At 44.4% G+C, this 14,045-nt stretch overlaps 1 protein-coding gene across 1 annotated transcript; it reads left to right on the plus strand.

Annotated features, from left to right (window-relative positions):
* Nucleotides 1-234: 234 nt before the first annotated feature.
* Nucleotides 235-14,045, plus strand: FAAP20 (FA core complex associated protein 20). The gene is made up of 4 exons (XM_033922905.1): nt 235-368; nt 2,748-2,895; nt 4,224-4,855; nt 13,822-14,045. Exons 1-4 carry the CDS (start codon nt 307-309, stop codon nt 13,892-13,894), a joined length of 915 nt encoding a protein of 304 aa, XP_033778796.1. The 5' UTR covers nt 235-306; the 3' UTR covers nt 13,895-14,045.

The raw sequence follows: 14,045 nt of genomic DNA on the forward strand, positions 1-14,045 counted from the left end.
GAGCACTGTCAGCCCTAGCCCTACACGATGCAAGAGATCTCAGGCACTCACTCTCAGCCACTGGATTGTGTAAGAGATGCTGTCTCTCCCGATTTGATGCCGAGCCTCTCATTGCTCCGTTGTTTAGAGACTGTCTGTGCATGGACATGCGAGCGCGGGCAAAAAGCAACTGACACGCCTAGCCCGCACGTCTGAGTAGTTTGGTCCCTCTTATACACCGTCGCTGCCGGGTGGGAGGAGCCAGTGTAAGGGTTGGAGGGGGGAACCTTTCCGCGCGCAGAGGGGTGGAGCTTTACAGGCTCCGTCATGGGCGAAGACAAAGGCGGCAAACTGAGGTTGAAGAGACCGAAAGCAGCTCCGGAGCTCCGGTGAGTCGGCCTCTCAGGGCTTTAGGGGACTTTTCGGCTGGGGGGGAGGGTCATAGTAAACGTCAGGCCAGGCACGGAGAGATAAAATGACATCCCGAGGGGCTAAGAGACGAGTGATTATCCGAGACCCTGGGGTGTCACTTTGAGTCTGTGACTGCAGCCCAGGGACAGAAAGTGACTCCTTGAGAGCAGCCCAGGGAGATTATCTGAAGAAGAGAGATTGTCCCAATTTTCCCGCAAGGAGGATGCCTTTTAGTGAGGGGAAGGATAGTTTGAGGACCATTTGGCACATGAGGAGGGGGGAGCCACTGGCCTAGCCCCCTTTTGTCCCTCTGGGGGTATAGGATCCCAGATGACTTGAGTTCCAGGTAGAGTATGTCACGGGGAAAAAATTTGTCCCCATCTCCATGAACTCGGTCCTCGTCTCCCTGCAAGCTCGGTCCCTATCCTCGCAAACCATCTGATCCCATTCACACAAGCCTTGAATAGTTTTATACTGATCACAGCTGCAATACTACTTTATCCTAAAGCAAAAAAAAAGAAAAGAAATAGAAATTTTTTTTCTTCCTTTGTTGTCTGGTTTCTGCTCTCCTCATCTTCTCGTCATTCTTTTCCTTCCATCCACTGTCTGCCTTCTCTGTGCCTCTTCCTTATGGCATCATTCTGCTCTATTTCTATGCCTCTACCACAAACTGTCTGTCTCTCCCTTCCATCTCTCCCTCTACCCCCCCCCCCCCCACTTGTCTGGCACCCATCTTCTTCCCTCCGCTCCCCCCCCCCCATGGTCTGGCATCTATGTCTTCTTCCCTTCCATCTCTCCCTCCCTCAGGTGGTTTTTAGCATCTCTCTCCTCCTTTCCTCCCTTCAGATCTGGTATCTGTCTCCTCCCCCCACCCCAATGCGCTGGTATCTCTCCCTTCTCTCTTTTTCCCTTCCAGGGCTGGTGTGCACAAAAAAGTGAGGACCCAGTTATGGCTCTGATTCCTTTGGTTCTAGCATTTCTTCAAGACGGTCTTGAAAAAGGGATGGCGGTTGGCTCCCTCAAAGTACAAATAATGGTCTGTCGTGCTTCGGGTCTCAGACTAATAGAAGGCCATTGACCTATCATTCAGATGTATCCAGATTTTTAAAGATAGCTTTACATCTGCATCTTCCCTTACTCCAGCCTTTTTCCAACATGGAATCTTAATCTAGTCCTGTTTCTAGTCCTGTTTCTAGAGCTTTGGAGTAGGCATCAGTGATGGACCCAACAGTTAAATCAGCATTTATAGTGGTGGTCACATCAGCATGTGTCTGAACTGCAGGCTTTATCCTGCGGAGAACCTTTTCTCAGAGTTTCAGGGACCGGGGTATCACTACTGACAGTCCCCTCTTTCTTGTCAAAAGTAGTATCAAGTTTTCACGTCAGCTAGGAAGTACAGTTGCCTGTCTTTACGCCCTTGGGTTTCAAGAATAGTGACAAAGTTCTGAAATTGCTGAATGTTTGCAGAGTGTTGCTTCATTATCTGGAAGTGATGATTGAGTTTCAACTGTCTGTTCATCTCTTTGTGCTGATAGCAGGGCAATTGCTGGCCAAAGCCATGCTCTGAGCAAGATATGCTTTTGGTGATCTCATTTGGGCTTGTGTGCTTACAGGCTGTCTCAATGGGCCAGTCAAATATCAAACCTTTAGGAGTGAGGCCTGTTATACACAAATTGGCCTCCTGTTAGCTAAGAAATGGAAAAATTAATCTCCCCCCACTTGAAGTTGTTTATCACAAGTTGGTTTATATTTTTTTGATGACAAATTGACTGCCCTTAAAACTGGCCAGCTAACCTCTGTTCACAAGATATGGGGCCCCTATCTTCAATGGAAGGAAAAGTATCTCATAAGAAGTACAGTAGTTAAATATAGGATATTGCATTGCTGAGATATCATTTTAGAACCTCAGAGAGGCCCAATATGCTCTGATGTCTGCTGTCTGACTGGAGGGATACCAACATAAAGAGGAGTGGGTTGGGGGATGGGCTAGCAGATTGGGAGTTTATTTGCAGTATAATGATGTCACTGTCACGTGGAAATTGTAGTCTTTTGAATTTTATTATCAATATGTTTTCAACACTGTTATAAAATGTTTCAATAAAAAACTTATGACCCCCCTCCCCCCAAAAAAAGAGAAATATAGTGCTCCATTGGCCTGGTGTCCTGGGTGGTTACTCCATTTGTCCAACCTTTGCAATTACCCTGAATCTTTGGGGCTAAAATGACAATTAGAATTCTTCACAATGGGAGCCCCAGTAATTTTAACTCTTTTATTTTTATCCATGCATAAATTATGAGATTTGACTAAGTAAATTTTAGCTGACATATTTTATATTATTTTGCCTTTTCCTTTGCAGCCCATCCGACCACAGCTGCTCCTGGTTTGAAGAAAAGGAACAGCATGATTCTGCTGAAATTTGGAAGCTGGTGCTGCAGGCGACATGTCCCAGTCTGAAAGAGATTCAGTGGGACACAGTACCCCCTTTACCAGAATCCTACAAGAAGGTGATTGTAGAGCTCAAGGTGGATGGACACAATTGCCTAAACTAGATCCAATTTCTGGCTGCAGTGGGTAGAAAGGATGCAGCTCGGCTACAGAGAAAAGTGTCTACTTCTTAGAACGTCTGGTACTGAATTATAGTCCAGAATTCTGAAGCAAAACTGCCAGTGTTTATTTTGCATAGAATTATTTTTCCTGCATCACTTGCTTCATTTTGAGTCATTTTTATTTCTTCTTTTGTTGGTTTTGTGCAAAAAGAATTTTCATGAGATCTGGAACAGTTGCTTTCTAGGGACACTTTAGCAACATGGCATGATGTCATTGTATTGATGCCTGTGCACTTCCGGATGTCCTCCAGCCGCGGCCCTGAGTTTAAAAAGTTTGTGGGAGACTGCCATAAAGCATAAGATCTCAATATGCATACTTTGGAAGAAGAATGGGAGAGGGGAGATTTAATATTGACATTTAAATTTCTCCAAGGCATAAATGCACAGGAAGGAGGCCTCTTTCAATTGAAAGGAAACACTCCAATGAGGGGGGCATAGGTTGAAGGTGAAAGGAAATAGACTTGGGAATAATCTAAGGAAGGCCTACCTAGACATTGGGGGGGAATGGGATTCTAATTTTTTTTTTTTTTGGGGGGGGGGGAGGAGAAGAGGGCAAGCTATTGTAGAGGCTGGAAGTGGGATTGGGAGGGTTTTTACAAGTAAAATTAGTTATGTAGGTGCTGGACAGATATTCAGCCGGGGCCTGTATAACTCTTATGTGGCCCTGGCTGAATATCGGTTAGGCCTGCATAATTTCCGGTGCCCAGCCCATCTCCATTTAGCCCCCAATATTCAGTGTCAATGACCAGACATGGCTCATTGCGGTCAACTGAATATCTACCCCTAAGTTACTTACTTGTAGTTTATGTTCTTCATTGACAGCTCTAAAATACCTGCTCAACTCCCCAATGAGTTGTATTCAACTCACACTGAATAAATACAGAGCTGGAAGATGTGTGTGCTGAAGCAACTCAAAAGTTCCAGCACTTACTAAGATGGAGAAGCTTTCCAGAGAATCTAATCTAATCTAATCTTCTATTTGTGCATCGCTCATAACTATACAGGCTCAAGGTGACTATAAAGAGAGGTAAGAGGGGGAGAGAGAGGAGGTGGATAGGTAAGAGGGAGAGGAAAGGGAGAGAAAAAGAGGGGAGAGAGGAGGAAGGGAAAGGGAGAGAAGAGAAGGTAAAGGAGATTAAGTATCGAACAGATGGATAACTGCCACAGGTAGGTAACTTGATTAAATTCCTTTGATGCAACACTGATTGTGTCTCTTTATGTCGCAGTGTGAAGGAAATGAAAAGGAACCAAGAAAAACAGAAACATTTAATGTTGGAGCAAAACAATTTGAATGGACTGCCTTTCCTTCTTTTGCTGAGGTTGACCAAGTATGTTCGAAGCGCTCAAATCTGTGTAGGTCACTATATGGACAAACCACAAATTTGATGGAAGAAGGCGACATACCTCTTTTGAGAGAGAAATCTTTGGCATGCCTTAAATCTCTCTCAGTTGTAGGAAGCGAGTCTGGCACTCCTAGTGCAAACTCAAGGACTCAACAAAATGCAGAAGTTGGTGCTAAAACAGGAAAACCAGAAAACCCCTCTAAGCAGTGCCCAGCAAAAACTGTACAAAGTCAGCAAGGACAATGGGCTTCGGTTAGCATTTCAAGTTCTCTTCCAGCATCTTCTCAAAATGGTAAACAGAATTTGATTGTGGGATGCCTCTCAAAATGGAATCCAGTACAAGAGAAAGCTGAGGGGAAAGTGAGAAAGAGACTACAGGAGCAGGAAACTGTGACCAAAGAGACAGCGGGTTCAGTAGGAGATACCCCTAAAGCTGGGGATCAAAGAAAGGGATCGGAGAAGGTCAGTTTGTTACTCCAGAGTTGCCCAATGTGTTTGGTCCAGTTCACAGAGTGGTAAGCATCAACTTCTTTCTGTCCCCATATTGCATTAGAATAAGAAAAATCAAATGGTTGCAAAGTATTTTATAGTAATACAGGGGTAATTCTATAAAGTTGTGTATCAATTTTGGTACCCCATTGGTGTATGCTGAGTGACAATTCTTGGCCCCAAGACTCTGTTATGGTGTAAAAAGTACAGTAGTCTTGACAATTGGGTAATGTCTCCCTCTAATCGTGAGATTGCAGAAGGCATCAGATATCTTTTTTGGGCTCTGCCTCCTTCCCCAGTGAACTCTGCTGTAGCTCTTCAGTCTTTCCTTTTGCAGGCGAGATAAAAGGTATCTTTTTGATCTGCTTTGAGATCACTTTTACTTTGGGGGTTTTAATCTGGATTTCAAGGCTTCTGGTGCTAAAGTGGTTCCCAGCAGTCCTGTGACATCTCTGACTGTGAGAAAATACAGACTTTTGGCATAGAAGTCTGTAGTTAGCATGATATCCCCTATATACAGGGCACCTGCTAACCCACTTGCATTAATGTTTGGAGGCTTGGGGATCGTTCCCTTTAGAGCACGGCTCGCTCTTGATTTGTCAAGAGCTTGAGCGCAGGCTATATGGCCCCAGATTGGTCTTCGAGCTTTAGTAGGTGCTAGCTGTGTTTTTCCTCCCTTCCCCCCATCTACGCATATGGAGCAGTGGTGGGGGGGGATCTGAGGGCTTGGTTCAGACTTCAGTTTGACTGGCAGCTCGAAGATACATGCATATGGACCTTCGCATGCTTTTCTGAGGCAGAAGTCTTCTTAATTTTTCAGCTGCAATTGCAGCTGAGCAGTTCCCAGCACCATCAAGACACAGTGAATGCAGGCTATTGTAGCCTATGGGAAAAATTGGGGGGAGGGTCCTGTAAATTGACTTTTTGGGGGTTTCTGGTGCCAGGATTTACATTCCCCACCTCCAAAAATCTCTTTCCTGCCTTTGTGTCAAGTAGGTTGGATTGCTGCAATACTCTCTTTCTAGGAATAAAGCCAATATACATCGTTTGCAGATGCCAGCCTTTGCGGCTTGGGAGATCATTGCGAGGGTCATCCAATACAGGGGCAATTATTGCCCATGCAGAGGAAATAATCTGTCAGCTGGCTTGAGCTATGATCCATTAATTTAACAATGAAAACCTTGCAAAGCTCTCGAAGGCAAAGCAGTCAGGGTCTCTTTGGACAATGCCAAAGCAGTGGTCTATGTCAACAGACGGGGTACCAAGAGTGCTTCGTTGAGATAGGAAGCCTAGTTGGTTCAGTGGGCAGAAGTCCACCTGCAGTCTTTCTCAGCAGTGCCTGTGGCAGGGGTGGATAAGAACATAAGAAGTTGCCTCTGCTGGGTCAGACCAGAGGTCCATCGCGCCCAGCAGCCTGCTCCCGTGGCGGCCCATCAGGTCCATGACCTGTAAAGTGATTCTTTGTCTGAAACCCTTCATTCCCCTTTTCCCTTCTATCTATTAGCCTTCATAGTCCTATCTCTACCCCTATCTGTATCCCTCAATCCCCGAGTCCTTCAGGAATTTATCCAATCCCTCTTTGAAACCCCGTAATGTACTTTGTCCTATCACATCCTCCGGAAGCTCATTCCAGGTGTCCACCACTCTCTGAGTGAAAAAGAATTTCCTAGCATTGGTTCTGAACCTGTCCCCTTTCAATTTCTCCGAGTGCCCCCTTGTTCTTGTGGTTCCAATAGGCTGAAGAATCTGTCCCCTCTCCACCTTTTCTATGCCTTTCATGATCTTGTATGTCTCTATCATGTCTCCTCTGAGTCTCCGCTTCTCCAGGGAGAAGAGTCCCAGCCTTTCTAACCTGTCTGCGTATAAAAGAATTTCCATACCTTTTATCATTTTTGTCGCCCTTCTCTGAACCCTCTCAAGTATCGCCATGTCCTTCTTAAGGTACGGTGACCAATAATGGACACAGTACTCCAGGTGCGGGCGCATCATCGCATGATACAGCTGCATGATGACTTCCTTCATTCTGGTTGTGATACTCTTCTTAATAATACCCAACATTCTGTTTGCTTTCTTTGAGGCTGCTGCGCACTGTGCCGTTGACTTCATTGTTGTATCCACCAGCACACCCAAGTCTTTTTCAAGGTTACTTTCCCCTAGTACTAATCCCCCCATTTTGTAGCTGAACATGGGGTTTTTTTTCCTTATATGCATGACCTTGCATTTCTCTACATTGAAGTTCATCTGCCATTTGTTCGCTCACTCCTCCAGTTTGTTCAGGTCCCTTTGTAGGTCTTCACATTCCTCCATGGTTCTAACCCTGCTACAGAGTTTAGTGTCATCCGCAAATTTTATAACTTCACACTTCATCCCTGTTTCTAGGTCCGAGTACCGACCCCTGCGGAACACTGCTTGTGACCCTCCTCCAGTCCGAGTAGTGTCCCTTCACCCCAACCCTTTGCTTCCTGCCTGTGAACCAGTGTTTAACCCATCTGTGTACGTCCCCTTCCACCCCGTGTGAGGCCAACTATTTCAGCCATCAGACCTTGACCCGGGGAAGTGGTCTTTGCCCCATAAATCCTTCGGCAACATTATGAACCGCTGGGGTTGTCCAACATTCGACCTAAAGGCATTGGCAGCCTGCTGAAGATTCAAGCACTGAAACTTCGGCATGGATGCTGTGGTACAGCCTTGGCCAGAAATAGGGCTATTGTACATGTTTTCCCATGACAAATGATAGGCCGGGTTCTTTCCCAAATAATGACCCATCCAAGGTTGGTAATTCTGGTGGCTACATATTGGCTGCATTTGCCATGATACACAGATCTGGTCAGACTACAGAGATACAAATGTCTCAAACTGCCTCTTCTGACTCTGCTCTCACAGGGCCCAATTGCCCCAAAGGATCCGGAACACTTTGGGCTTACAGCATGTCTCATGAGCATGCATCCTTAACACAAAAGGATTATTCAGAGGTAGTCACAGTCCGTTCTAAGAAACCAGCAACAGTCACTCCTTATGCGAGAACTTGAAGAATGTTTCAGAGCTGGTGTGCTAACCAGAATGCTAACCCTTTAATGCCTCTTGTCCATGGTGGTAGCATTCTTTCAGGATGGTCTAGAAAAGGACCTGGCGGTCGGTTCTCTCAAAGTGCAATTAACAGACCTTTCTTGTTTTAGAGCTCGTGTGGAGAAAGTGTCCTTGGCATCTCAACCAGACATCTCCAGATTTTTGAAGGGAGCATTGCGGCTGCATCCTCTGATGCGATAATCATTTCCGACATGGAACCTCAATATTGTGTTGTATTGAAGCACCGTATGAACCCTTGCAGGGGATGTCACTTATGGATCTTACAGTTTAAATGATGATCCTAGTCACATATTGCAAGAAGAGTGTCGAAGCTGCAGGCTTTGTCCTGCAGAGAGCCTTTCCTTAGATTGACTGAGGCTAGGGTATCACTGTGCATTTTACTTCTTTTCTGCTGAAGGTGGTTCCAGCCTTCCACATAAATCAGGAAGTTCTACTATCCACATTTCGTTCCACAGGCATGATGAGAAAGAATAAGATCCTGAAGTGGCTGGATGATAGGAGACTCCTACTCTATTATCCCGAGGTGATGAATGAATTTTGGCTGACAGATCATCTTTTTGTCCTTACAAATACCAGCTGCTGGGAGAGGCCATTTTCTAAGGCTTCCATTTCACTATGAATTCGCATGGCGATTTCTTCAGCATTTATCAGGTATGGGAAACCTCCAATTTCTTTGAAGGCGCACTCTAATAGGAATGTGGCCTCTTCATAGAGTCCTGGGCGGTGTCACCTAAAGAGATTTGAAAGGGCAACTATTTGGTCCATCCTCCATACTTTCAAAAAGTATTACAGATTGGATGTGATGGCTTGGCTGGACACTGATTTTGGGTCCTCAGTCCTAGCAGCAGGCTCAGGACACTGCTCTAGTACGTCCCAATTGTTGAGACTACTGTACCCTTTGCACCAGAAGGAAAGATAAGGTTCTTACTTCGATAATCTTCTTTCTGGTAGAAGGGTACAGTAGTCTTGACAGCACGCCTTGTCAGATGTTATTTAGACATGTATATGATTGCCAGGGGTTTGTATTTTTCCTGCCAAGCAGGTTGAAGAGTGATGAGATATTTCATTGCAAACTAAAAAGAGGAAGAGTGCGAGATCTCCATAACTGTTAGTGCAGGTTGCACTCAGGTAGGTGGCTAGTTTGTTCCACCTTGTTTTATATCAAGTTTTTATTAGTATTTATTTCACTGATCATATGACAGAGTTTGTTATTGGAGAGGTTCCCCGTATTCCCACTTCCTATTTCTTTTCCTAGTGATTGGTGAGTGCTTTGGTACAGACTGAAGAGCTACAGCACAGCGCACTGGGGAAGGAGGCGGAGCTGAAAAAAGATAGCATCCAAGGTCTTCATTTCAGCCTCTTCAGCCCCAGAAACCTCTAACAGATGCCTTTATGCTGGGCTGGGGAGGTTACCTTGATGGTCTTCATATCCAGAGATGTTGGACTTTGCAAGAGAGGAACCTACATATCACTCTCCTCAAGTTGCTTGTGATAAGCAAATGCTCTTAAGGTAGCACCCAAGGTCTTCTACTTCATCAAGTAGTACTCAACTGTATGGACAACCAAGTTGCCATGTACTATCTGAACAAGCAGGGGGGGAACAGGATCTTACTCCCTTTACAAGGAAGTAAACCACATTTGGTCTTGGGCAACAGCTTAAGGAATATCTCTCAGAGCAGTTTATCTACCAGGGAAACAAAATGCTCTGGCAGACAAACTGAGCAGACTTTTTTAGCCTCATGAATGGTCCCTCAGCACATTTGTCTTACATCAGATTTTCTTTTGGTAGGGAACATCGGAAATAGATATCTTCACTCCCCCTCCCCCCCAACAACAGGCTTCCATAATTTTGTTCCTTCCTGTTTCACCAGGGGTGGGGGTGGAGTTCTTTTACGCATTTCCTCCAATCCCTCTTATACTCAAACGTTGCCAAGATCAGGGCACAGTGATCCTTATAGCACCTTTCTAGCCCTGCCAGGTTTGATTCTCACTATTACTAGAACTTTTGTCCAAAAAGCTATGGAAATTGCAACTCTTTTCAACCCTGTTAACTTAGAATAAAGGGTCCTTCCTTCATCTGAACCCCCACTCTTTAGGTCTAACAGTGTGGTTTCTCTCTCTGACCACTTAGGCTCATTCCAGCTTTCTTTTGCAGTATCAGACATAATCCAACCTTCTAGGATGCCATGCATTCAAAAGTGTTACCACTTTAAGTGAAGCATGGTTCTCTAGCTCAGTGTTCTTCAACCGCCGGTACGCAGAAATTTTCTCTTGGTCCACAGGGCCAGCACCTCCATTGGACCCAAGAGATTGTTCTGTAGCCACCGGTCCTCGGTTCGATCAATGTGGTGTCTTCGGGCCAGCTCCCTGAGTGCTGCAGTGCACAAAGCCATGGGAAAAGGCTCCTACCCACAGCCTGCGCCTGACCCAGAAGCCTTCTCTCTGATGTCGCAACGTCAGCAGGAAGGCTTCCAGATGAGGCGCGGGACGCTTCCTACAGCTTTGTGCATGCAGCACTCAGGGAGCCGACCCAAAGACCCTGCGTTGATCGCACCATGGACCAGCCTGAAGCTAACACCGGGGGCAGGCCAGAAGGCAAGGTACATGGAGGGAGAGAAACAACAACAGTAGGGGAAATGCTTTTATTTTTTTATTTAGTAATTTTACAGCTGCCCTAATTGTCTGTCTGTTCAGGAAGAAATGCATTTGTTTGTTTTTCTCTGGGGGTTGTACTGCTTGCAGAGTCTTGCATCTTAGGGTTTGTTTGTGAATATTAGTACTTTTAGTTTTTGGGCACTTGCATGGGGTTATCTGTTTTCTGGCAGGAATGAATGTTGAAAAGCATACAGTGTGCTTTGTGTGTTTTAATTGTGTGGTTAACCATTATGTGTTAATACAATTATATTGTATGTGTGTATATATGAAAAATGGATGGGAAAAATGGTGTTACAATTAGTACTATTATGGGGGTGGGGTCTGGGGCGGAGATTGGATGGAGATGGGTACGACTTAGCCCAGTGTTCTTCAACTGCCAGTCCACAAAATAATTATTTTATTTCCGCCGGTCCATAGGTGTCAAAAGGTTGAAGAATACTGCTCTAGCTGGTGTACATTACATTCTCTGGAACCTTTTACCTGTCCACCTCTGTCCATTTTGGACTACCTTCTACATCTTTCCAGCTCTGGTTTGAAAACAAATTCAGACACAGTTCATTTAAGTGCTATCAGTGCTTTCAATATGCAGTTAGCTAAAAAAACTTTCTGTTCATCCCTTAATGATACATTTCATAAAAGGCTTGTTTCATATGAAATCTCCTATCAAGCCATCTCCAGTTGCTTGGGATCTAAATGTGGTTCTTTCTGCACTTATGAAGACTCCTTTTGAACTGCAATCTTGCTCCTTAAAACTTCTTTCTTAGAAAGTTTTTTTTTCCTGGTAGCTCTAATGTCTGCTTGTTGAGTTAGTGAGCTTCAAGTCCTAGTTTCAGATCCCCCTACAGATGATCTTTTATCACAACAGAGCAGTCCTCAGGCAGATCTGAAATTCCTTCCTAAGGTAATCTCAGAATTCCACCTAAACCAATTCATGGTCCTGTTGGTTTTCTTTCCAAAATCTCTCAAACATCCTGAAGAAGCAGTGTTCCATACCTTGGATCTTCTTTCGGTAGGGAACACAGGAAATAGAGTGCTTTAACATACTACCTGGGCTGTACCACACTTCAGAGGAAAGCTTCCCATCTATTTGTAGCTTTTGATCCTAATAGACTGGGAGTTGCTGTTACAAAGCAAACCATTTCAACTTGTTCATGGGCTGTATCTCCTTCATGTATGCTCAGGCTGGGCTGACACTTTAAGGCCTTGTGACAGTTCACAATGTGTGCTGTGGCTGCCTCAGTAGCTCACTTCTGCTCTGTTTCTATTGAAGAAATTTGCAAAGTGACCACGTGGTCCTCAGTAAATACATTTACCTCTCATTACTGTTTGGAACAAAATTCCAAAAAGATAGTCAGTTTGGATAATCAGTTCTGCAAAATCTCTTCACTTCCTGAGAGCCAACTTTCCCTCCAGTCCTTTTTATTTACCTCGGGATCATGTTTATTCAATATTTAAACTAATCTAATCTAATCCTTAGGTTTGTATACCGCATCATCTCCACTCTTCTAAATACATGATCTTGGCAACTAGGGAGACCCACATGTGAGAATATAATGCCTGTTTGTCCTCAGAGAAATCGAAGATACTTACCTTTAGAAGGTGTTTTCCAAGGACAGCAGGCATATATTTTCACAACCCTCCCACCTCCCCTAGTTAGCTTCTTATCTTTTTTTTTTTTTTTCACTGTGCTGATGGTCTCACACATTAGGTGGGAAGGTACCTCTACATGTGCGGTGGGGGTTAACCTGTGTCAAAGATTTAAAGTGACAGTACACTTGGGCAATGTTTGCACTTGGGCTCCGTGAATGTGAGAATATAACACCTGCTACAGGTAAGTATCTTTATTGAACCTGTAGTTCTGTAAAAAGATCTATGTTCCTACTTGGATATCCCTCCAGCTTTATGCACGGAGCAGGAATCTCACAATAATATCTCTGAACAGAGCCACATTCCTTCTAACAGTATAGCCAGATTTCAAATTTTGGATGGGTTTACCAGAAAAATGAAAAATGCGTGGGCATGAAATGTTCTCTCTGCCTCTCCTTCCCAACTCAACTGAGTTACAGGGATTCCCAAGCCCCTCCTGCTGAAGATCTCCAAAGGCATCCAGAATTCCCTGCTGTCAAGCTCAGCAGTTTTTGTGGCAGGGTGCCCGAGTCTCTCAAGAGCAATGCCATCAACTGCTGAGCTTGGCCACAGGGTGTCCTCTGTACCTTTGGAGGAAATCTTCAGTTGACAGAACGGATGGATCTCTGCCAGCTACCGCATGAGTGCACTGTTACTGGGTGGACCCCTGCCAGCTTGTGGCTATGGTACCAGTTCCTGCTCAGATAATAGTGAAGCTCTGTAAATTGAATCACATTTCTGTAATGACCTTCCTGCAGCTGTAAGCATTGAGCTGACGTTCACGATCTGGCATCAGAAGTCCAGTTCCTACTTGTAGGTCTCTTTTTTATTTTGTCATTGACATAAAACTGGAAGGTTTTTATGTTCAAACTGTTACAGTACTTTTGGAATCAATTGCTTTACCATGCTAAAAAATTATTAAAGAGAAAAGGACCAATTTTTAAATGGATGCTGTTTCCATGACTACAGCTTCCCATGGACAGAGATTACAGGATTCATTCACAATACCATTAGCAATAAAACCCACCAACTTCTTCCCCAAAGTCAGTAGTTACCCTTGAAAATGCAGTGTCTCTGGTTGAGTTCTGAGGTTCTTAGTTGGGGTGTAGTGCTGGATTAGTGCTTTAGTTTGTGCCCTCCAGTGGGCAGGAGATCAAAGAGCTGCTTCCTCTCTCTTGATTTACATGTTAGTACACATTGTGTTAAAGAACCAGCTTGCGATTCACAGTAGCACTGAAATTTATGCCTTCTGTGTCAACAATTACAGCTTCCTAGTGTCTGACAAAAGAAGTTGTCTGCACAAAGGAACATGTAAAATGCCTGAAGAATCATGTCATGTGAGACTTGTACTAAATTTGTCCGAATGGGACTAGGTCGAACCTTGGCTTTCTGCCATTAGCCTTGTCACTTGGATATATTTCCAGGTGCAGGACTCCACTCCCATTCGGTTCAATTCAGGGTTGTTGTAATAGTTTTGGCTTGTTCAAATAAAATGTACTTTCTGAAAATAAAGCACTTAAGGCAGCACACCTCTTTTGAAAGGTAAACAAAGACTGCCTTGGGTTAGGCTTTCAGTTGAAAGTTAAATACCAGTACTAAAGAAGCCTGTTTTGCGTCTTTGTAGGTTTACTCAGCTGGATGTGGACTGTCATCTTGCCCAGTGCTTGTCAGAAAGTGCAGACGACATTGTATGGTAAATTCCTCAAGCTCAGAGGGCAAGAAGCAAATTGTGTAAATTAATAAATAATAAAATTAAGAAGCTTTCACTAATGCTTCTGCATTTCAGAGCTTAATGTTTGTAATTAGGAAGCTGTCAGGCAAAATATACTGTCAAATTCATGCCAAAAA

Source organism: Geotrypetes seraphini, chromosome 15 (assembly GCF_902459505.1).
Source record: "Geotrypetes seraphini chromosome 15, aGeoSer1.1, whole genome shotgun sequence".
Lineage (NCBI taxonomy): Eukaryota > Metazoa > Chordata > Amphibia > Gymnophiona > Dermophiidae > Geotrypetes > Geotrypetes seraphini.

Excerpts from the sequence above, each read along its gene's own strand:
- FAAP20 (XM_033922905.1), top strand. The coding sequence starts at position 307 with ATGGGCGAAGACAAAGGCGGCAAACTGAGGTTGAAGAGACCGAAAGCA. Across the intron at positions 369-2,747 it reads AAAGCAGCTCCGGAGCTCCG|CCCATCCGACCACAGCTGCT; the intron begins GTGAGTCGGCCT and ends TTTCCTTTGCAG. Across the intron at positions 2,896-4,223 it reads TACCAGAATCCTACAAGAAG|TGTGAAGGAAATGAAAAGGA; the intron begins GTGATTGTAGAG and ends TTTATGTCGCAG.